Below are 23,838 nucleotides of genomic sequence, written 5' to 3' on the forward strand. Positions count from 1 at the left end.
CTGTATTGATCAGCCAATCCATTAAGTCCCCTACGAGAGGTCCAAGGAACACTACAGGCCTGTGTATTCTGTAATGTTAAACCCACAGTGCCAGAGCAGGTCTAACTTCCTTCATCGCTGTCTGTCGTGCCAAGTTGCCTTCCATAACCACAGGTTGATCAATTGCTTGCCTGGTTTTCTGCGACCTGATGGCAGAGTCTTAATAAAAGTCCAAGGGCTTGATGGAACGGACTGCTATGAGACTGATTCAACCCCTCTTCTTCCTTCTTGTATACCATGGTGAATTAGCCTGCTTCAGGCAGGATCAATCCAGGAACCCAGTACGAATCCAGGTGGAAAGAAAATCAGGCTTTCGATATCTACTTCTATCTATCATCTACCTGCCTACCCATCTATCTCCATCTGACAGCACAGTAGGGTAGTGGTTAGCACAGCGCTTTACAATACCAGTGACCCGGGTTCAATTCCCACTGTTGTCTGAAAGGAGTTAGTACGTTCTCCCCATGTGGGTTTCCTCCGATTGCTCTGGTTTCCTCCCACAGTCCAAAGATGTACCAGTTGGTAGGTTAATTGGTCATTGTAAATTGTTGCAGGGTTAAATTGGGAGTTGCTGGCCAGTGGGGCTCAAAGGGCTGGAAGGGTCTATTCGCACTGTATCTCAATGAATAAATAAATAGAACTGGCCGTGCCAGCCCAGTCTGCGTGACCCAGTTACACCCCCATGTAATTAGCCTACTGACTCATACATCTTTGTAGTGTGGACAAACCAGAGCACATGTGGTCCCAGGGAGAACATACAATCTTCTTGCAGACAGCTGCAGGAATTGAACCCAGGTTACTGGTGTTGTCAAAGTTTTATGCTGACTGCTACACTGTGGTGCCGTCCCACACTTTGCCTTGCCTTTGTGTGGACATCAGAAGAGGGCTGGTCTCTCAGTTTCATGTCTAGATAGTAAAGTACCCTCCTGCTTCTCATCCCATCCACTGTGCTTTAAAGAGGTCCCTGTAACAATCCCAAAGGTTTGGCCACAAGGCAGACAGCAGGCCCAGAACCGCCACCACTTTAGAACCTTTCTGTAAACCTGTAGACATGAGTGGCTGTCGATGCAGGAATCTGGTTCAACAAACAACCTGCTGGAGGAACTGTGCTCGACATGCTGAGTTAAGAACGTAGAACAGTACAACACAGTACAGGCCATGGGTGTGCCAACCTATTAAACTGCTCCAGGATCATTTATAACTTCTCCATGGACATGCCCAAGCCCAGCTTCGAAAGAAGGAGGGCAAGAAACTTCGTCCTGTTAAAAACCCAGGGCTACAGAAACACCAACAGAAGCTCCAAAGACCTCGGCCCTGGGAGAGGAAGGATACACAGAAAGATGGGCTGCATCTGGGGACAACTTGAACCACTGGCCCAGGACAGAGGACTCTGGCAAGTTACTGTCGGCAGCTATACCCCGGTAGGGGTATTAGGATTAAGAAGACGATAATCTTTTTTTCTTCTTTCTCTGTACGCATTGGATCTTTATTTTTTAATTGGACTTTTCTCTGTGGAGTGATGGACAATGAGAGGTGACCTGATAGAGGTGTATAAGATGATAAGAGGCATTGATCGTGTGGATAGCCAGAGGCTTTTTCCCAGGGCTGAAATGGCTAACATGAGGGGGCATAGTTTTAAGGTGCTTGGAAGTAGGTACAAAAGAGATGTCAGAGTTAAGTTTTTCACACAGAGCGTGGTGTGTGGAATGCCAGCGACAGTGGTAGAGGCGTTTACAATAAGGTTGTTTAAGAGACTCTTAGATAGGTACATGGAGCTTAGAAAAATAGAGGGCTATGCGCTAGGGAAATTCTAGAGCAGGTTACATGGTGAGCACAACATTGTGGACTGAAGGGTCTGCAATGTGCTGTAGATTTCTATGTTCTAAGTTATAATTGGGTTCTTTAATGTTTCTGGCTTTACGGCTGCCTGCAAGCAAACAAATCTCAAGGTTATATGATTTATCCATTCTTTGATAATAACTGCACTTTGAATCTATGAGGAGCGTTTGATGGCTCTGGACCTGTACTCGCCCGAGTTTAGAAGAATGGGGTGGGCGGCCTTTCATGGAAACCTACCAAGTATTGAAAGGCCTAGATAGAGTGGAGAGGGTGTTTCCAACGACGTAAAGGTCTAGGAGTGGAGGGCACAGCCTCAGAATAGAAGGACGTCCCTTTAGAATAGAGATGAGGTGAAATTTCTGTAGCCAGACGTAGTGAATCTGTGGAATTCATTGGCATAGATGGCTGTGGAGGTCAAGTGATTGGATATATTTGAAGCAGAGTTTGATAGGTTCTTGATAAGTAAGGGCATCAAAGGCAGGAGAATGGGGTTGAGAGGGGTAATAAATCAGGCATGATAGAATGGCAGAGCAGGTCTGATGGGCAGACCTAATTCTTCTCCCATTTCTTAAGGTCTAAGTCGCCTTCTTGCAACTGAAGCAAGACCCCAAGGTATTGGAAAGGGGTTGAGGAAGCAGCGGTGTTTAATTTATAGAAACTAAATGCAGTCTGACCTGACCTTTGCAGATTTAATCACATTCACTCTAATGGGATGTGAACGGGAAAGCACTCCAACTAATCACTTCTGATGTAAAAAACACCAGCCACATATCCATTGGTTGAAGGAACACAAAATGAGAGACATTCCTCACAATGAATTAAGCACGAAGCAAAGACACGTACATAAACACACCAAACTCTGCGGGTGCTGGAATTCTTGAGCGACAGTCGCACAAAATGTGGGAGGGTCTTGACAGGTGAGGCAGCATCTATGGAGGGAAATAAACAGCCGGCGATTCAGGCTGACACCCATTATCAGGACTGGGAAGGAAGGGAGACAAAGCCGAAATAAGAGGTTGGGGGGGGAGGGAGAGGAGGACAAGCTGGCGGGTGGGCGGGAGAAGGGGGATGAAGTCAGAAGCTGGGAGGTAGTATGCTTAAGAAGAAGGAATCTGATGGGAATGGACAGTGGACCATGGAAGGAGGAGGGGCACCGGATGGAGGTAATGGGCAGGTGAAGAGAAGAGAAAGGGACAGCTCGCAAGTGTCACCATGCTTAACATGCCCACAACTCACTAACTGTTTCTAATCTGTACATCTTTGGAATGTGGGAGAAAACCGGACCATTGAGAGGAGTCCCGGGCATTCACAGGGAGAAAGTACAAACTCCCTGTGACAGGAATTGAATCCCGACCGCTGGCTTTGTAAAGCATTCTGCTACCATGTGGCCCTCCTTTGCACTATTCTGTTGTTATTGTGCTTATCACTGTATTTATTATTCCTACCTCTACTGCTTACTCACAGAAACAAGGAATTTCATTGCACCCTGGTGTATATGGCAATAAACTCAACAAATAAAACTGCTGAAGATCGGATCTTTGCAATGATGCTCCCTGCCAGTAATAAGCAATCTGCTGGAGGAACACAGCAGGTCATGCAGTATGGTCCTGAAGTGTCAGCAATTCCTTCCCCCACCCCCACCGCCCCCATGGGCACTGCTCAGTCTGGAGTTCCCCCAGCAGATTGTGCGTTGTTCTGGATTACAGCATCTGGTCCCTTGTGTCTCCACTGTCGTACTCACCCGCTGTTCTTCTTACCTCCAGTTCCAATTGATGCCACGGCCGGAATAAAGATGCTGTATGTGTTCGTGGATATCAAGATCGACAGCACACACTTTGTCGAGACGGTTCGCTTCAATTTCCCCCGGGGCTCGGCCCTGGCGCTAGTCAGCACCATCCAGTTTGTGGCAGCACTGCAGGTGAGGGAGCTCCACGGCTACATGGAACAGTACAGGCCCTTCAGCCCTCAATGTTGTGCCAACACTTTTTACCTACTCTAAAGTCAATCTAACCCTTCCCTCCCGCTTAGTTCTCCAATTTTCATTCTCCCATGTGCCCATCTAATAGTTTCTTAAATGTCCCTAATGTATTTGCCTCTGCCACTATCCCATGACAAGGCATTCCACACATCCGCCATTCTCTCTGTAAAGGACTTATCTCTGACACCCCTGCTATACTTTCCTCCAATCATCTTAAATATTTATTTATTTAATGATACAGTGTGAAGTAGCTGCCATAAAATCAACAAATTTCACAACATACGCCGGTGATGTTCACTCTGATTCTGAGCCAGGCCGCCCAGCAATCCCCATCAAACCTGATTAACCCTAACCTAATCACAGGACAATTTACAATGACCTTTTAACCAATCCAGTTCGTCTTTGGATGGTGGGAGGAAATCAGGGGACTTAGAGAAAACCTACACGTTCCACGGGGAGGATGTATAGAGACTCGTTACAGAACTGCACTGGAATGCAACTCCAAACTCTGGAGCACCCCGAGGTGTAATAGCATTGTGAACCTGCTACGCTGCCTTGGGACCCCTCAGATTAGCCATTTCTGTCTGGGAAAAAGCCTCTGGTCGTCCTCTCGATCCATGCCTCTTATCATCCATTACACCTCTATATGTCACCTCTCATCCTCCTATGCCCCAACAGGAAAGTCCTAGCTCGTTCACTCTTACAAGCTGCTCCCTCGGGATTGAGGACTACATTGCTTCTACCTTGGTCTGCGGGGCCTGAGGTGGCCAGTGTGGGAACTGCAGACTCGTGCAGCCGTTAGCGCAGTTGCTTTAAAAAGCCAGCTACGAGATCTGGGTTCATTTCCTGCCGTTCTCTGTAAGGAGTTTGTACCTCCTGTCCCTGACCGTGTAAGTTTCCTTACACGTTCAAAGATGTACAGAATTTCCTTACACGTTCAAAGATGTACAGAATTTCCTTACACGTTCCAAAGAAGTACAGACTTGGATGAGTATATTGTGGGCTTTGGAAGCATGGCCGATTCTCACTGGGATTTAGAAGAATGCATGGGGATCTCATTGGAACCTACTGAATTTTGAAAGGACTAGATATGGTGGATGTGGGGAGGATGTTTCCTCTGGTGGGGGTACCCAGAACTAGAGGGCACAGCCTCAAAACTGAGGGGTGACCTTTTAGAACAGAGGTAAGGAAGAATTTTTTTAGTCAAGAGAGTAGTAAATCTGTGAAGAGAGTAGTAAATCTTTGGAATGCTCTGCCACAGACTGCGGTGGAGGCCAAGTCTGTGCATATATTCTGATTATTTTCTGATCGGTCGGGGCATCAAAGGATACGGTGTATGAGATTGAGTTGTAGGATCAGCCATGGTGGAATGGCAGAGCAGACTCAATAGGCCAGATGGGCTAATTCTGCTCCAATGTCTTATGGTCCTATGGTATTTGGACTGTGGGAGGAAACCAGAGCATCTGGAGGAAACCCATGTGCTCACGGGGAGAAGCTGTGAACTCCTTACAGACGGTATTAACCTCTGAAACCTGGAAGGCCCCAAACTGTAATGGTGTCACGCTAACCACTACGTTACTGGAGAACTCAGAACCGGATCAGGCCCTTCAGCCCCGATGTCTGTGCTGAACATGATCCCAAATTAAACTGTATCGTTTCTGCCTGTACATCAATCACATGCCCTCACCCTGAAATTTTGTGAGTGTACCTAAAAGCCTCTCACTATCATACCTACTTCCACCATCACCCCGGCAACCCACTTTAGGGAGCCTACCATTCTCCAGGTAAAGAGCTTTCCCCGCACATCTCCTTTAAACTTCCCCCTGTCACCTTAAATGCATGTTCTCTACTATTTGACATTTCTACTCAATTCTGACAATCTACCCTATTTATGCCTACCCTATTTACCCAATAAACTTCTATCAGATCTCCCTCGGCATCTGATAGTTCACAAAACCAGCCCAAACTTGTCCAACCTCTCCTTTTACCTCATGCACTTTAACCCAGACACCATTCTCGTAAACTTAACAGCTTAAGACATGTCAGAAAATTTGGCCCATCAAGTCTTTTCTGCCACTCCATCATGGTTGATTTATTATCACTCTCAACCCCATTCTCCTGCCTTCTCCCTGTAATTTTTGACAGCCTTACTAATTAAAAACCTATCAACCTTCCCTTTAAATAATACCCCCAGGACTTGACCTCCACAGCTGTCTGTGGCAATGAATTCCACAGGTTCACCACTCTCTGGCGAAAGAAATTCCGCCTGATCTCTATTCTAATAGATATTCTGAGACAGTGCCCTTTGGCCCCACTCTCCCACAATTGGAAATATACCTTTCCAAAGCTTCCACTAGCTTCCTGTAATAGAGTGAACAGAACTGTACACAATTCCTCAAGTGAATTTGGAGGATTTTGTGGAGACAGTTTGAAGGTATGATGAAAATACTTTCCTAAGTCTCTCTCTGCACAAAACCCATTTTGACACCAGCATTACCCTTAGTAACGACGTAACCTCACCATGGCAACAGCTTTTCCCCACACTAAACTCACCGTCCCTCCAGCATTGACCTCAGAAATCTGGCCTCCCTGTCCTGTTTCCAATGTACCCTCAGCCTGACTCTCAAACAATGCCACCCACTGCACCGTAGCCCTACAGTATCCGGAGACTTATCACCCAGCTCCCTCTGGAAAACTTGGCATTTTTCACCTTGTGATTCCTAAGCTGCTGCATCCTACGAGAGTAAGGTCCAGTGTACATGAGGAAGCCAGGAGCAGGGGAGGTTTATGGTGCATCTTTGTCATGGATACCTGAGATGGACGTTATCTGCTAAAGCCACAGAGTTACAATGTTCTGTTCTCAGTGCCGACGCCATCTCAAACTCATTCCCCTAGAGAACATCACAGTGAGTTAGTGCAGGCAGAGTTCCACTGTCTAAATTCTCTCCTTCCTCCCATTCTCCTTAGTTCAAACAAACGTGGTGTTGTCTGTAAAACAAACACTACTCTTGTTTTATTCATAAATTGGGAACTTGACACGTTTCAGATAAATGTGAGCAGAAAAAGGTTGAAGGATCGAGTACCTGGGGCAGCCTTGCAGCATCTCTCAGTCCAGACCATTTTAAAAAAGTATATTGTCTGACTATTTGATCAAATGCTTCAATAATTGAAGACCAACATGAAAGATTTTTACAGCACAATTCTGCCTGCCCCTCAGCTTTCTCTGTACAATTTTCATAGCCTTGTGCAATAATTCATTGGGTTTAAACAACCTAGCCTGACTTTTGCCAATACCAGATTCAAATTCGGAGTTATTTATCACATGTACATTAAAACATACAGTGAAACGCGCATTTGCGTACAACGCTCCCCCTAATTTTCCTTACAGCTGCAAAGACCAACTTTGCTCTATGCAGGAAACTGGGTGGCACTGGGTTTTTTTTTTGTAATTTGCATTCTGTGAATATTTAGAATGAAAACTGAAAAAGCACATACTTTTTTTTTAAATAATCGAAGGATATAATGGCATACGGTACAACAAAGAAAATCTTTAGTGTTTCGTAAACACTAGCTGTGTTCAATTCTAGCTGCACGGCAACAAAGGCTACGTACATGCGCGGCGGCGTTTCCGTTACTGTGTGGCCATGCACCTGCACAGCATAGAAGGAACAGTGTTTGTGTTAACAACCAACTTGCCCAAGGATGTGCTGGGCATTCAGCCGTAAGTGTCACCACATGTTGCCAGGATAGCATGCCCAATATGCTTAGCAAAACATCACAGAATATACCAAGTGATAAAGCAACAGCGGCGAAACAACACACCCTCCTCCCTCCCTCCCTCCCACCCACTCATGGATGAACACAGTCCTCAAACCCCAGGGCATGCTGTCTTCAGACTCCAGCCTCCAACAAACTCGTGGATATTCAGAAATTGTGCTTTTGACTACCTTTGTGGATTCGCAGAGATTCTGGAGTTGGACTTCTGATCAATGTTTGGACTTTAATCTTCATTATCAACCCAGGACTCACAAATGACAATAAATGAAAAACATTAACAAGGACCCATACTCCAGACTCGCCAATGACGGGACCCGAACTCCAGTCTTACTGCTTCATGACGCTAGTGGGTCACTCTCCTGCCTGCATGGAACTCTGACCCGGACACGGAGGGTAGGATTGGGGGTGGGCAGAGATGGTGGGGGGGAGGGCACCAGTCCTCGTTATAACCCTCCTATAAGTATAGTTATTAATAGATACAAAACAGAATGCAGAATATAGTAAACACGAGAAATTCTGTAGATACTGGAAATCCAAAGCAACACACACAAAATGATGGAGGAACTTAGCGGGTCAGGCAGCATCTGTGGAGAGCAATGAATAATTACTCATATTTATAAATAATTACTAATTATAATGAATAATGGCTGTATAATTTATACATTCTTAGATAATAAATGTATTTGAATCTTGAACCTTGAACAGTCGATGTTTCGGGCCAAGATTCTTCATCAGGATTAGAGTATTATATTTACAGAGAAAGTGCAGTGCCAGTAATCACATAAAGTGCAAGGACATACAATTGCAGGATCAGAGTTCAAAGTAAAATTTATTATCAGAGTATCTACATGTCACCACATACGACCCTGAGATTCTTTTTCATAGAGACCTTCTCAGCAAACCTATAGAGCAGTAAATGTAAACAGGATCAATCAACAGGCAGCAGTGGACAGCCGTGATGTCTCCTGCACCTTGTCATGCACTTCGCTCTCCATGAAGCGCTGCAGGGCCGCTGGATCTCACTGCAGATCTCACCTGCTCAGAGCTGACTTTGCATGCTTGGTCTGGCATGTCCCTGTCTCACCAGGGTACGAGGCTGCTTGCTACCCTCACCTAGTTTAGCCCGACTGTCGAAGAGGTGTGCCGTTGCACCTAAACAGCTACTTGGAGCCACAGCTGAGAGCTGAGTGTCCGGTGGGGACCAAAGATGAGTGAGCTGCCCCGGAATGGACACGAATAGCCCCTTCACCAGAGGTGCTACCCCTCCCAGGACTACAGGAGCAAGAAAACACGTACTCAACGCTTTAGAAATGGCTTCTTCTCCTCCACCACCAGATTCTGGAGTGATCCAGAACATTCTGCTTTTTTCCCCACTAATTTATTTATGTATGTACTGTATATACATTTCTTAATATAATTTCTTGTAATTTCCTTTGTCTTCTACTGTACTGCTGCTGCAAAATAACACATTTCATGACATATATCAGTGATGATAAACCTGACTCTGAGGAATATCTCCTTAGCTAAGCTATCAAACAACTGTAATTTTAAGGACTTATATTGTGTGTCTTTGGCCTTCTTTGCTTCCCAGCCTGTTCCCCAGAAGCGATTGCTTTCTTCTGCCTCGGTTTCTTGCCCTGGCCCCTTTTCATTCCTGCTCCCTATTGAACTCTTAAAGGCATTTTGATGTTCAGACGTTTGCCGGAGTGCAATTGAAACACCTGCCCCCTGGATGTATAGTTGGAGGTTAGCCAGTCATTAGATAGATTGAGCCTCTTTTCATTGTGTTCAGAAGTGTTTCCAAGTGAGGTCTCTGCCTTTCATCGTAAAGCAGTAAGACTACAGTGGTGGTGTACGCAGTAGCTGAGCAAACCAGCGGCAGGGATCTGGGAGGCTGGGGTCTGAAGCAGCTCCTCCTTTGCACAGCAGGACCCCGACCATCCAGCTCATTGCGGAATGACACACTGATATATTGCCTAGACAAGCTTAAACTGACCTTATTGAGCGGAAAGCGGGAGAGACGAATGAGTATTTCTCAAAACTCGCCTAGTGATGTTGGACATTTATCAACTGTCTACTTTGTATCTTGATGAAGTCTATTATTCTTATGCTTCATTTGACAGGTGATAATTTGGAGGTTATCCCACTGATGTAGAGTAAGCTCACATTTATTGGTGAACGCTGTAGTTTCAAAGACTAAAGATTAGCTTTATTCGTCACGTGCAAATCGAAACATGAAAACATACAGTGAAATGCGTCATTGTGCGACCGAGAATTATTCTGGGGGCAGCTGCAAGTGTCACCACGCTTACGGCACCAACAGAGCATGCCCACAAGTCACAAAACCTAACCGTAACGTATGTCTTTGGAGTGTGGGGAAACCGGAGCAGCTGGAGGAAACCCATGCAGTCATAGGGAGGAAGAAAAGCTGCTGACAGACGGTGGCGGGAATTGGTGATCTCTGGTGCTACGCTACTGCGCTACCCTGCCACACTACCGTAAGACATAAAAGCTGGATCTGGCCATTCGGCCCATCGAGTCTGCTTCACCATTCCTTCATGGCTGATTTATTATCCCTCTCAACCCCATTCTCCTGCCTTCTTCCCTTAACCTTCGATGCCCTTACTGATCAAGAACTGATCAACCTCCACTCTCAATTTGCCCTGTGACTTGGCCTCCACAGCATCTGTGGCAATGATTTGCATAGATTCATCACCTTCTGACTAAAGAAGTTCTTCCTCAACCCTATTCTAAAGGGTCAACCTTCTCTTCTGGTGTACCATTTGAGGCGAATTAGAGCTGGGTTATGGGGCAGGTATTGATTCTTTCCCACAACTAATGCCATCCCTGGCCAATGAGATTTCCCTTCTGTAACCTTGACTCCCTCCGTGGAATACAGTGGTAAAGGGAATGAATCACATTCTGCTTTTCCCTCTCCCAATGGCCATTATTCACAATGAGCTTCAGATGACAAAAGGAAAGTCAGTTAGGTGAAACATCAAGCAAACACGAGGAAATCTGAAGATGCTGGAAATTCAAACAATGACGCACACAAAATGCTGGTGGAAAACAGCAGGCCAGGCAGCATCTATAAGGAGAAGCACTGTCGACGATTCAGGCTGAGATCCTTTGTCCTGACGTGCTTCTCCCTATAGATGTTGCCTGGCCTGCTGTGTTCCACCAGCATTTTGTGTGTGTTGTTAGGTGAAACATTGAATAGACTTTTGATTTCTCCGCTGTGGATGAAAGTTCCCAGCCTCTACCCTGGCCATGGTGACTTTCATCTCTTTTGAATGTTGCCTTGCCCTCTATTTTGTTCTTCCTCCTCTTTGAACCACTGTAGGTGTTCAGATCAAAAGACAAGCCACCCCAGTGTGCTTGAAATATTTGCAGTTTCTGCAAATCTGGAGTAAAAGCACAAGAATCGCTGTAAAGTCTCAGCAGAGAGGCAGGGAAGCAGCTGACATCTCAGGTCTGTGACCTGTCAGAGGTCATCAGCTGACCTTCGCCTCAGCTCAAGTCTAACTTCAGGTTTATTGGCATTAAACTGTACACATGTATACCGCCAAATGAGGCAACATTCCTCCGCACCAAGATGCACAACACAGTACATATAACTCACACTCTTCACACAAGATGTAAATTTACAACAACTAAGTTAACAAATAATAAAATATATTCCAGAAGATTGACATTTAGTGTAAGGTACATTTTTTAAATTAGTTTTTTGATACATTTTCTACATCGCTACAGATAAAAAAAACCCAGATCAAAATGAAGAACATTGATACAGTGCAAAAATAAACATACAATAATAATATAATACAAAAGAAGATAATTGAGAAAGCACCCAAATTGAAGACATGTAAAATTAGTATCCACCCCAAGCCCCGCAACATTAAAAAAACTCCAGACCAACCACAACACAATATAGAGAATATAAATCAGGACAATCAAACCCCCAAAGCTGTAAATACACTTAGCAACAGAAGATATTAATGCCTACTACCAAAAAAAAATGGAGCTGAAAGCAAGGGACCGAAAAAAAACCCTTAGTTAAGGGGAAGGTTATGAAAGTACTCAATAAAAGGTCCCCAGACCTTATGGAACTTTGTATCCGAATTAAGAACTGAATAATTAATTTTCTCGAGGTCTAAGCAGGCCATAATATCATTAAGCCATTGAGCATGCGTGGGCGGGGCAACATCTCTCCATCTAAGGAGGATTAAACGTCTAGCCAGGAGAGAAGCAAAAGATAATATTCGACACTTAGTCGAATTCAGACGTAAATCTGTCTCACCCCAGAAACCGAACAAAGCAATTAAAGGGTTAGGTTCTAGGTGGTGATTCAGAATATAAGATAACGTTATGAAGACATCTTTCCAAAATTTCTCCAAGCTAGGACAAAGCCAGTACATATGAATGAGAGAGGCCTCGCCCCTTTTGCATTTATCACAAAGCAGACTAATGTCAGGGTAAAATCGAGATAATTTAGATTTAGACATATGGGCTCTATGAACAATCTTAAACTGTAAAAGGCAATGGCGAGCACAAAGAGAGGTTGAATTAACCGATTTGAGAATCAAGTCCCAAGTCTCATCAGATAAGGAGATATATAAATCATGCTCCCAAGCCATTCTAATTTTATCCACAGGGACACGCCGTAAGGATGCTAATTTATCACGAATAAATGATATTAAACCTTTACCTAGTGGATTAATAGAAAGAAAGAAATCCATAACATTTTTCTCAGGCATTTCAGGGAAGTTAGGAATTAAAGGATTAATAAAGTGTCTAATTTGGAGATATCTAAAAAAATGAGCATTTGGCAGATTGAATTTAGCAGAGGGCTATTGAAAAGATGCGAAGCGATTATCAACAAAAAGATCTTCAAAATGTCTAATGCCCTTCCTATACCAATCATGGAATGCTGAATCATACATAGTAGGTAAAAAAAGGTGATTATGTAAGATAGGGCTAGCAAAGGAAAAACCATGGAAACCATAAAATTTCCTAAACTGAGCCCATATACGCAAAGTGTGTCTAACAAGAGGATTAACAATTAATCTGGACAAACTACTAGGGAGTACAGAGCCAAGAAGTGCAGAGATAGATAAATCTTTAGTGGAACTCAACTCCTTTGCCACCCGATTAGGGCACTCGGGTTGGCCATGGAAAAAAGACCAAAAGGTAGCACAACGTATATTGGCTGCCCAATAATATAAACGATAGTTAGGTAAAGCCATGCCACCCTCTTTTTTAGATTTTTGGAGATAAACTTTATTAATTCCAGAGCGCTTATTCTTCCACAGGTATGACAAAATAATAGAGTCTAAGGAATCAAAAAAAGATTTAGGAATGAAAATTGGGATTGATTGAAATAAATATAAAAGTTTAGGGAGAACATACATTTTAACAACATTAATACAACCTACCAAAGACATAGATAGAGGTGACCATTGTAACAGACTCTGTTTTATAGTATATGAAAGATTGGCAAAGTTTTCACGAAAGAGATCTTTAAACTTCCTTGTGACTGTCATCCCAAGGTAAGTAAATTGATTATGGACTTCTTTAAAAGGGAGATCACGAAATGTTAATTCTTGTGCTTCTTTATTAATTGGGAAAAGTTCGCTCTTATGTAAATTAAGTTTATAGCCAGAGAGCTGGTTAAACTGATCAAGAAGTGAAAACATTGGAGGTAAGGATGTAGACGGATTTGAAAGAAAAAGTAATAAGTCATCAGCATAAAGAGAAACTTTATGCTCCAAATCCCGGTCAATTCAGGACAATTTCGAAATGCTATCGCCAAAGGTTCTATAGCCAAATCAAAGAGAAAGGGACTTAAAGGGCATCCCTGACGGGTGCCACGTTTGAGGTTAAATAACTGGGATTTCTGAAAATTAATTAAAACAGAGGCAGTGGGACACAAATACAGCAGTTTGATCCAAGTGATAAAACTTTGACCAAAGTCAAATTTTTCTAAAACTGCAAAAAGGTAGTTCCACTCTATACGATCAAATGCTTTCTCCACATCGAGGGAAATAACACATTCAGGAATCCCAGTTGGAAGTGAATATAAAATGTTAAATAAACGCCAAATGTTGAAAAAAGGAAGACAGTTTTTAATAAAACCAGGTTGATCATCAGAAATAATAGAGGGAATAACAATTTCTAATCTATAAGCCAAAACTTTGGCCAAAATTTTAACATCAACATTAAGCAAAGAAATCGGCCTATACGAGGAACACTCTGTTGGGTCTTTACCCTTTTTTAATAAAAGAATAATAGATGCCTCATTAAAAGAGGGTGGCAATTTACCGTAATTAAACGAGTCAGATAATACTGAGAATAACTGAGGAGAACGAAGCGAAGAGAATGATTTATAAAATTCTACGGGGAACCCATCAGGTCCAGGAGATTTCCCTGAAGACAATGCAGAAATGGCAAAAGATATTTCTTCTGATGATATAGGCGCATTAAGTTTGGCTTTAAAATCAGATGAAAGCGAAGGAATATTCAGATTATTAAAAAATGATCAACAGAGATATTGTCATTCAAAGATTCAGAGGAATAAAGTCGAGAATAGAAATTTTTAAATGCGTCATTAATTTCTAAGTGATCCGATGTAAAGTCTCCATTCTCCTTCCAGATCTTTGTAATATGTTGTTTGGCTTTGGAACGCCTCAGCTGATTGGCTAGAAATTTACCAGATTTGTCACCATGAATATAAAAGCGACTCTTGCTTTTGAGAAGTTGGCGTTTGACAGGTTCAGTAGACAGAAGATTAAATTTAGTTTGGAGTTCTACACGCTTCTTGTATAGTTCAGGATTCTTAGTTTGAGCATACAGTTGATCCAATTCTTTAATCTGGTTAATGAGGTCTAATCGATCTGCACAGGACTTTCTATTAAGATTTGCTGTATAGGAGATTATTTGACCCCTCAGATATGCTTTCATGGCATCCCAGACAATCTGGGATGACACTTCAGGTGATGTATTAGTGTTAAAATAAAAGGTTATCTGATCCTTAATAAATTTTAGAAAATCATCATCCGATAGTAAAGTTGAATCAAACCGCCAGTGTTTATTCCTCTGAGGGAGACCAGGAAAGTTTAAAGACAAAGTAATTGGGGCATGGTCAGAAATCAGTATACTCTGATAGTCACAAGAATAGACAAATGGAATGTTGATTATCGAGTAAGAAGTAGACAATTCTAGTAAAGGTATGATGAACATGTGAAAAAAAGGAATAGTCTCTCTCAGTAGGATGAAGGAAACGCCATATATCAGAGATACCATAATTAGAAAGAAAAGAGTGAATAGCTAAGCCAGATTTAGTAGGTAGTTTAGTAACAGAGGACGATTGATCCAAATTAGGATCTAACCAACAATTGAAATCACCACCCAGTATAAGAGAGTATGAGTTTAAATCTGGTAGTGAGGAGAAAAAACGTTCAAAAAAACTAACATCATCAAAATTGGGAGCATACAGGTTTGCTAGTACAACTTTAGTATTATAGTTTACCAGAAGCAATAATAAAACGGCCATTTGTATCAGATATCTTATTATGGAGTTCAAAAGGAATATTTGAGTTAATAAGGATGGAGACCCCCCCTAGCTTTGGCGGCAAAGGATGAATGAAAATGCTGACCCGCCCACTTTGACAGAAGCCGAGAATTATCAGAACAACGAATATGAGTTTCTTGAAGGAAAGCAATGTCAGCTTTGAGTTGTTTAATATGAGAGAAGACCTTCCTTCTTTTAACAGGGTGATTCAATCCCTTTACATTCCAGCTCACAAATTTAAGTGAATTAACCATTATCAATTGTTAGTACATAGAAGATAGCAGGCATATAAAAAATCAAGCAGTACAATAACAGTCTGGGAGCAAAAATGTAAACATAGATCCGTAGAATCAAAACAGAGACATGTCCTGAATAACAAAGGAAAACAAAAGAAACAGTGAGTAGTGTTGGAACTGGAGAACCCAACCCCCCCTCGCAACCCAAAATTAGACGGCTACCTAAAAAAGTTGCTAGCTCTACCAAAAAAATTAACCCAAGTATGACTTCCAGTTCTGTGTCGTTAACAAAAGTTCCGTATAAATAATATAGCAAATAATAACTAATTTATGCACTAGAAAACAGGATTACAAATAGGAACAACTTCAACAGAAGTATAAAACTTAATACAAGGAAAATCAGAAGAAAACTAAAACTAACCTACCCGTGAAAAATTATAAAAGATTAAAAGAAAAAAAAGGGAGGGAGAAAAGGGGGAAATTATAAAATTCAAAGAGAGTCCTTATCAACCATTTACAGAAAAAAAAAGCAAAACTTAAACTATGAATCAACCAACAGGGAGGCCTTCAATAAAAACTCCAAACCTCCAAAACAAGTTAAAGACAATTGTAGTTCTCTATAGATAAGGTTTTACAAAGATAAAATAGATTACACAGGTAAAATCTAAAAGTTCGCAGGGAAACATTAAACTTAAATTATCTATTTAGAAAAAACGCACCAAGTCCAGGGAGAGATTGACTACAGCCCTTAGAGTTTCAATAGATAATGTCTGAATTATTCAAGCAAAGTCTGAGTTCGGAAACAATAGTTTTACTTCGAGAAGTACTTATCAACCATTTTAGAAGGTCAGGCCGATTCCGAAGAAGACGAGATGGCTGAAAGACTTCCAACAAACGCCTCAGCCTCCTTCACTGATTTAAACCACTTATAATCTCCAGTAGTAAGCGTAATTCGAAGATCGGCTGGATTTCGGAGAGAGGGTCTGAAGCCGCGATCAAAAAGCACTTTCATTACACCTTTAAACTCAGCACGCATCTTCAGAACCTGGGGGGCAAAATCCTCCACAAAACGAATGACCGTATTTTGAAAAGCAAAAGTACCTCTGCGGCGTGCCTCCATCATCAAACGGTTTCTCACCTGGTATTGATGAAAGCATGAAATAATCGGCCGTGGGCGGGAACCCAGAATTGCTCGAGGAACATAGATCCTGTGTGGCCTTTCAAGCTCAGGTGGAGTCGGAAGAAATTCTTTCCCGAAAATCTCACAGAGAAACTTGGAAAAAAATTCAACGGGAGAGCCCTTTTCGGTGGCCTCTGGCAAACCAAGAATTCCTAGATTGCAACGTCTGCTCCGATTTTCAAGATCCACCATTTTGGAAAAAAGTTTACTGTTCTTCTCCTCTAGGTTGGAGCAGAGAGTTTCAAGATATTGAACACGGCGTTTTAAATCTTCAGAAGTTACGTCAATGCGAGATAAATGTTCAGCATGTTCATCCACTCTAGCATTAATCTGATCCAATTTGACATTCAGCTGGTTGAAAGAAGTTCTAAATTCAGTTCTAAAATCCATTAAAGTATCTTGTCGATGTTGTTCCAGAACAGCGAGAATGTCAGCCGGCAAAGCCGTAGAAGTTTCCTTTTTCCCGGTTTTAGTACTTTTGGTAGCCATTATAGGATAGATGTGTTTGCAGGCAGGTAAAAGAGAACTAATAAAATACCTAACTAAGGTTTAAGAAGGGAGACATATAGTGCAAAGGTAAGGAGAATAACGGAACAAAAGTTCGGAGCAACTAAACAATCGCCATCTTACCGGAAGTCCAGAGTCTCATAAGGTACATTTATGAGATGTTAAAAAGTAAACAGTAACGCTACTGGCGCTTCATACATGGTGAGATCTGGGTGGTGGCAGGGAGTTCAATATTCTCACTGCCTGGGGTAAGAAGCTGCTTCCCATGCTAACAGTTCTTGTTCTAATGCTACGATACCTTCTGCCTGATGGTTGGGGGTCAAAGAGATTGTGGGACAGATGGGAAGGGTCTTTGACGATGCTAAGGTGCCTGCATACACAGTGCTCCAGATAAATATCTCTAATGGGTGGAAGAGAGGTCAGCAGGCCTCGCGATCCTTTGTAAGGATTTGTGGTCATCTGCCTTGCAATTCCCATACCAAACGGTGATGCAGCTGACCAAGATGTTCCTTTAAAAGTCGGATTCTGATTCGGAAAGAAATAGGTTTGGGGGAGACCCTGTTTCTAGTAAGATCCCTGGGATATTGAGAACTGAAATGTTGTGTAAAATAAAACGTGAAGCCAAGAACCATTATTGCTCAATAGCTTCACCATCCTATGCATGGCTGTTAATTCACCTCCCCATCAGAGACCTCAGTCTGCACACTTTACGAACTCTCTCCCCCATTGCACCATTGAAGCACTCGCAATTGTGTTCCTCTGCCATGGGGGGGGGGGGGTACTTGGCTCCATCTCCTCGGTTAGTAGGGACGCTGCTGTGCTTTCTTGACGAGTGCTGAGCTGATGTTGCACTCTTCGGCTGTCACCAAGGAGATGTGATCAGGGGCAGGAACCCGGGCAAAATGTCGTCTGATCTCTTTGCTCATTCCAGAAAGGGTTAAGCTTTCAATAAAAGTGCTGTTCACGAGCACGTTATAGCAATGAAGTATCGTTAAAGCATAGCCACTGTTTTGTAGGAAACACAGCAAGATGTCACAAAGATCCATGAAAATAAATGAACAGATAACGGGGCTTTATTGATTTTGGTTGAGTGATTTATGTTTCTCATGTCCCTGGGGAGAACTCCATACTTCTTCCCTGATATAGTGCTGCTGAAATCTTTATGTCCAACAGAAATGGCAGACAGATGTGGGTTTAAAGTTTCATCTGAGAGTCAGATTCTCCAACTGCAGCTTTTCCTAAATTTTATCGGCCGGAATGTTTTTTTTATATTTTTGAGATACAGCACTGCATCAGGCCCTTCCAGGTCAACAAGCCTGCGCCACCCAATTACATACAAGTGACCAGTTAACCTACACCTTTGGAATGTGGGAGGGTTCTGGCACACCCAGGAGAAGCTCACATGCTCATTGGAAGAATGTACAACTCCTTGCAGATGGTAGCAGGATTTGAACCTGGGTCCCTGGCGCTGTAATAGTGTTGCATTAATTGATATACTATAGTACCATCCCTAATTTTATCTTGAAATTTCTGGTGTGGGAAAGGAAGCTACAGCCTCCATTCCCAGGCAAGAGATCTATGCTTGGAGCATTGGCTGACAGAATATACAGCACAGGAACAGGCCCTACAGCCCACAATGTTGTGCAGAACCAATTAAATTAGAAATCAAATGGCCAGCTAACCTAATTCCCTCTTCCTAGACAATGTTCATATCCTTCTATTTCATTATGCTCTTGTGTCTATCTAAAAATCTCTTTTTAGATCTTAGTTCCTAAGGTATCTGCCTTAGGCAGCATATTCCAGGCACTCTCACCTGCCCACCACCTCCCTCAGGTGAAGCTCCTCCTCCTCTTTCTCCCATGGACCACTCACCTCTCCTATCAGATTTCTTCTTCTCCAGCCCTTTACCTTTTCCACCAATCACCTCCCAGCTTCTTACTTTAACCACCCCTCCCCCACCCATCTGGCTCCACCTATCACCTTCTAGCTTGTCCTCCTTCCTCTGCCTCCACCTTCTTATTCTGGCTTCTCTCCCCCCCACCCCCACCCCTTCCAGTCTCAGCCCAAAACAACGACAGTTTATCACCCTCCATAGATGCTATCAGACCTGATGAGTTCCTCCAGCATTTTGTGTGTGTTACTCTTATCCATACCTCTCATAATCTCATAAACCTCAGTTTTCCTAAAGTCATGTAAAAGCTCAGCTGCCTCTTCTACACTTAGAGCTTCTTAAATGCTGCGGCGAGTTCCCTGTGTTACAATCACCATAGATTTAGTAAAGGAAAAGCCCTCCCACTTTAGTAATCATTGCTGAAGAACGATGACGGAAAAAGTAAAGACTTGCTGTATAATTGGCTGTAAAATTTTGGAAATGTCTCGTGTGATGCTGGGTGTTATGAGGATTGGCATTGACAGCCCATTTTCATCTTCTCCCAGTGGGAAGAAGCTAATGAGGTTTGACTGTAACTTGCGTCTCTTTCTATGGCTAATTTTTCAGTAGTCCTGAAGTAAATTCTTCTCTACAACCTCTTAATGTAGACTGCCTTTCCTCTCCCTATAATCACACGCTCTCTCTCTCTGTCCAGTCCACCAGCCAGGAGTTGCGATCGGATTATGACATCTGCGTCCCTCAGTGCAAGCCGCTGTCACCGGGTGAAATTCTGGGATGCACCTCTCCGCACATCGAAAAGCCTGTGGATGCCATCGTGTGAGTACTCTCTGATTGCTCTCTTTTCACATCGTTTTCACAACAGAAGCACACCAGCTGTGTGATGTAAAGTGTCACCCCCCCCTGCGAGGTCTCGTTCACTGGAAGTGCTCCCCTCTGAGATCAAAAGCTCGAGTAAACGAGCTGCCAGAAGATTCACTTGGAGAGAACTGTCATCACGTGCCTCATATGAAGTACGTCTAGGATTCTTTTCTCTGAAGTTTTTTTAAGATAAATTTATTATTTTTATTTATTGAGATACAGCACAATGCAGTAACCCTAGCATATCACAGTACAATTTACAATGAACCTACCAGCCATTAGTTCTTTGGACTGTGGGAGGAAACTGGACTATCTGGAGGGAACCCATGGGAGAATGTACAAACTCCTTAAGGGCAGCAGTGGAAATTGAACCTGGGTCATTGGTACTTAAAAGCATTGTGCTAAACACTACTCTACCATGCTGCACAAATTGTTATACAGACATATAAAGGGAAACATTTAACTTCTCTTTATGGATCTATGTCTACACTCAGTGTGATAAAGTTGGATCAGTTCTCCTAAGATAATAAAAAATGAGTTTTAACTGCTGATTAACATTATTGTGTACGTAGGGTCAATACCACAACAGGATAGAGTGGAGAGGATTTGGTAATATACCTGTCACTCAAGTTTGATACCATGCTGCCTGAAGTGACTGACATTGATTTTCTGATCATTATTTATAATTATGCACTCCACTCCTTGTATTTTTTACTGTTTTTACTGAGAGGAGGTTACTTTGGTTGCCTGTGCAAGTAGACTTTGCTCCTCGTCAATATATATTCTTGTTTCAGGTCTGCGTAGCTTGGGTTAGCTCAGCCAAGACTGACTTCACTGGTCGAAAATGCCATTTATCAGACAGCTTACAGAAAGATAGATGAGGTGAAATAGTTCTGTGGTGATGGAATCCAATGTAATGGGAATTTTCAGAGGGAATTGGGGTAAATATTTGCAAAGACAGCTCTGGGCCTGTAGTCGCTGGAGTTTAGAAGAATGGGGGTAGGGGTGAGGATCTCACTAATACCTATCCAATATCCCAGGTGCCGCGGTCCGAGATGTTTCAAATTGTGTCGATGATATCCTGCAGTGGGAGGAAGAACAGCCAGAGGTTGTGGTACCAATGACATAGATAGTGTTAAGATTCAGCAACAATGAATACAGAATTGCGACATGTTTTTTTTATAAACAAATAAAACTTTTATTAAACACTGCTCAAAAAATCCCAACAGTAAACAAACGACTAACTCAACTGGAAGTCAGCTGCTATACGGCAGCTCGAACAGTCCTTAAACAAGAAATGCGAACACAGTTCTTAAAAGTAGTAAATGCAAAAGTCCAAATGATTTACACAGTCACTTAGGAGAGATTTTCCTAGAAGTAACGAATTCCTTGACCTCACGATGTTACTGCTGATCCCAGCCAAAATATGCCTTGCCTGGAGGATTTACGATGAAGAAAATAAAAACGGCTGAAGTGGACTGACCTTTTCCTTTTGGCGAATAACTCTCTGCCCCAGTCCTTTCTGCTCTTACAGCAGGGACTATCGTGGGTTGCAGGTTACTAATTCCTTCCGAATGAAGGTTGCATAAGGTCGATCCCGTATTACCACCGACACCAACTTTACTCAATCCTTCAGCTTCCCAACTTCGATAATTCTTCACTCTCCAACTGGACTTCAAGTGGCAGTGATTTTCAGAACTGCCGGCACAACGGTTCTTACAGTAGAAATTAAAACTCCACTTTAAAACGAAACTGCATCATAAAATCAAATACGTAGCAGAACGGAGTCACTGACGATTTAAGCCTGTGTCACAGCGATGCGTTCTCCTTTTATACCTGTTAAAAGACAGGCCATCACATGACCTCTCACTGGCGGGAAAATTACATCACAAGACCATTACATCCTGGTCATGTGACAGTCACAAGATACCCACGAGTACGTAACAATAGGAAAAGGAAAGAGGTCCTGAAAAAAGACTACAGGGAGTTAGGAAAGAGTTGAGAAGCAGGACCGCAAAGGTAGTAATCTCGGGATTACTGCCTGTGCCACGCGACAGTGAGAATAGGAATAGAATGAAGTGGAGGATTAAGTGCGTGACTGAGGGATTGGAACAGGGGGCAGGGATTCAGATTTCTGGATCATTGGGACCTCTTTTGGGGCAGGTGTGACCTGTACGAAAAGGACAGGTTGCACTTGAATCCCAGGGGGACCAATATCCTGGCGGGGGAGGTTTGCTAAGGCTACTGGGGAGAGTTTAAACTAGAATTGTTGGGAGGTGGGAACTGAACTGAAGAGACTGGGGAAGAGGAGGTTGGCTCACAAATAGAGAAAGCTTGTAGACAGTGCGAGAGGGAGAATAGGCAGGTTACAGAGAAGGGACGCGCTCAGACCAAAGGTTTGAGATATGTCTATTTTAACGCAAGGAACGTTGTGAACAAAGCGGATGAGCTTAGAGTGTGGATCAGTACTTGGAGATATGATGCGGTGGTCATTACAGAGACTTGGATGGCTAGGGACAGGATTGGTTACTTCAAGTGCCGGGGTTCAGATGTTTCAGAAAGGACAGGGAGGGAGGCAAAAGAGGTGGGGGCGTGGCATTGTTGATCAGAGATAGTGTCGCGGCTGCAGAAAAGGTGGACGCCATGGAGGGATTGTCTACCGAGTCTCTGTGGTGGAGATTAGGAACAGGAAGGGGTCAAAATCTCTCCTGGGTGTTTTTTATAGGCCGCCCAATAGTAACAGGGACATCGAGGAGCAGATAGGGATACAGATCCTGGAAAGGTATAATAATAAGAGAGCTGTCATGATGGGAGATTTTAATTTCCCAAATATCGATCGGCATCTCCCTAGACCAAGGGGTTTAGATGGGTAGAGTTTGTTAGGTGTGTTCAGGAAGGTTTCTTGACACAATATGTAGATAAGCCTACAAGAGGAGAGGCTGTACTTGATTTGGTTTTGGGAAATGAACCTGGTCAGGTGTCAGATCTCTCAGTGGGAGAGCATTTTGGAGATAGTGATCATAACTCTATCTCCTTGACAAAAGCATTGGTGAGAGATAGGAACAGACAAGTTAGAAAAGCATTTAATTGGAGTAAGGAGAATTATGAGGCTATCAGGCAGGAAATTGGAAGCTTAAATTGGAAACAGATGTTCTCCGGGAAAAGTACGGAAGAAGTGTAGAAAATATTCAGGGGATATTTCTGTGGGGTTCTGTATAGGTACTTTCCAATGAGATAGGAAATTTATGGTAGGGTACAGGAACTGTGGTGTACAAAGGCTGTAATAAATCTAGTCAAGAAGAAAGGAAAAGCTTACAAAAGGTTTAGAGAGCTAGGTAATGTTAGAGAGCTAGAAGATTATAAGGCTAATAGAAAGGAGCTTAAGAAGGAAATTAGGAGAGCCATAAGGAGCATTGAGAAGGCCTTGGCGGGCAGGATTAAGGAAAACCCCAAGGCATTCTACAATTATGTGAAGAAAAAGAGGATAAGGCATGAAAAAATAGGACCTATCAAGTGTGACAGTGGGAAAGTATGGAACCGGAGGAAATAGCAGAGGTACTTAATGAATGCTTTACTTCAGTAGTCGCTATGGAAAAGGATCTTGGTGATTGTAGTGATGACTTGCAGCAGACTGAAAAGCTAGAGCATGTAGATATTAAGAAAGAGGATGTGCTGGAGCTTTTGGAAAGCATCAAGTTGGATAAGTCACCGGGACCAGATGAGATGTGCCCCAGGCTACTGTGGAAGGTGAGGGAGGAGATTGCTGAGCCTCTGGCGATGATCTTTGTATCATCAATGGGGACGGGAGAGGTTCTGGAAGATTGGAAGGTTGTGAATGTTGCTCCTTTATTCAAGAAAGGGAGTAGAGATAGCCCAGGAAGATATAGACCAGTGAGTCTTATCTCAGTGGTTGGTAAGTTGATGGAGAAGATCCTGAGAGGCAGGATTTATGAACATTTGGGG

At 42.9% G+C, this 23,838-nt stretch overlaps 1 protein-coding gene across 2 annotated transcripts in view; it reads left to right on the plus strand.

The window, feature by feature from the left end:
- Window positions 1-23,838, plus strand: part of dph1 (diphthamide biosynthesis 1) — an 808,652-nt gene that overhangs the window by 425,716 nt on the left and 359,098 nt on the right. For both annotated transcript variants that reach the window (XM_059973587.1, XM_059973586.1), the window contains 2 exons: window positions 3,642-3,796; window positions 19,712-19,833. In XM_059973587.1, the coding sequence (XP_059829570.1) occupies window positions 3,642-3,796; window positions 19,712-19,833 (277 nt within the window). The remainder of the gene's footprint in view (window positions 1-3,641; window positions 3,797-19,711; window positions 19,834-23,838) is intronic.

The sequence above is a fragment of the Hypanus sabinus genome, chromosome 6, assembly GCF_030144855.1.
Source record: "Hypanus sabinus isolate sHypSab1 chromosome 6, sHypSab1.hap1, whole genome shotgun sequence".
Classification (NCBI taxonomy): domain Eukaryota; kingdom Metazoa; phylum Chordata; class Chondrichthyes; order Myliobatiformes; family Dasyatidae; genus Hypanus; species Hypanus sabinus.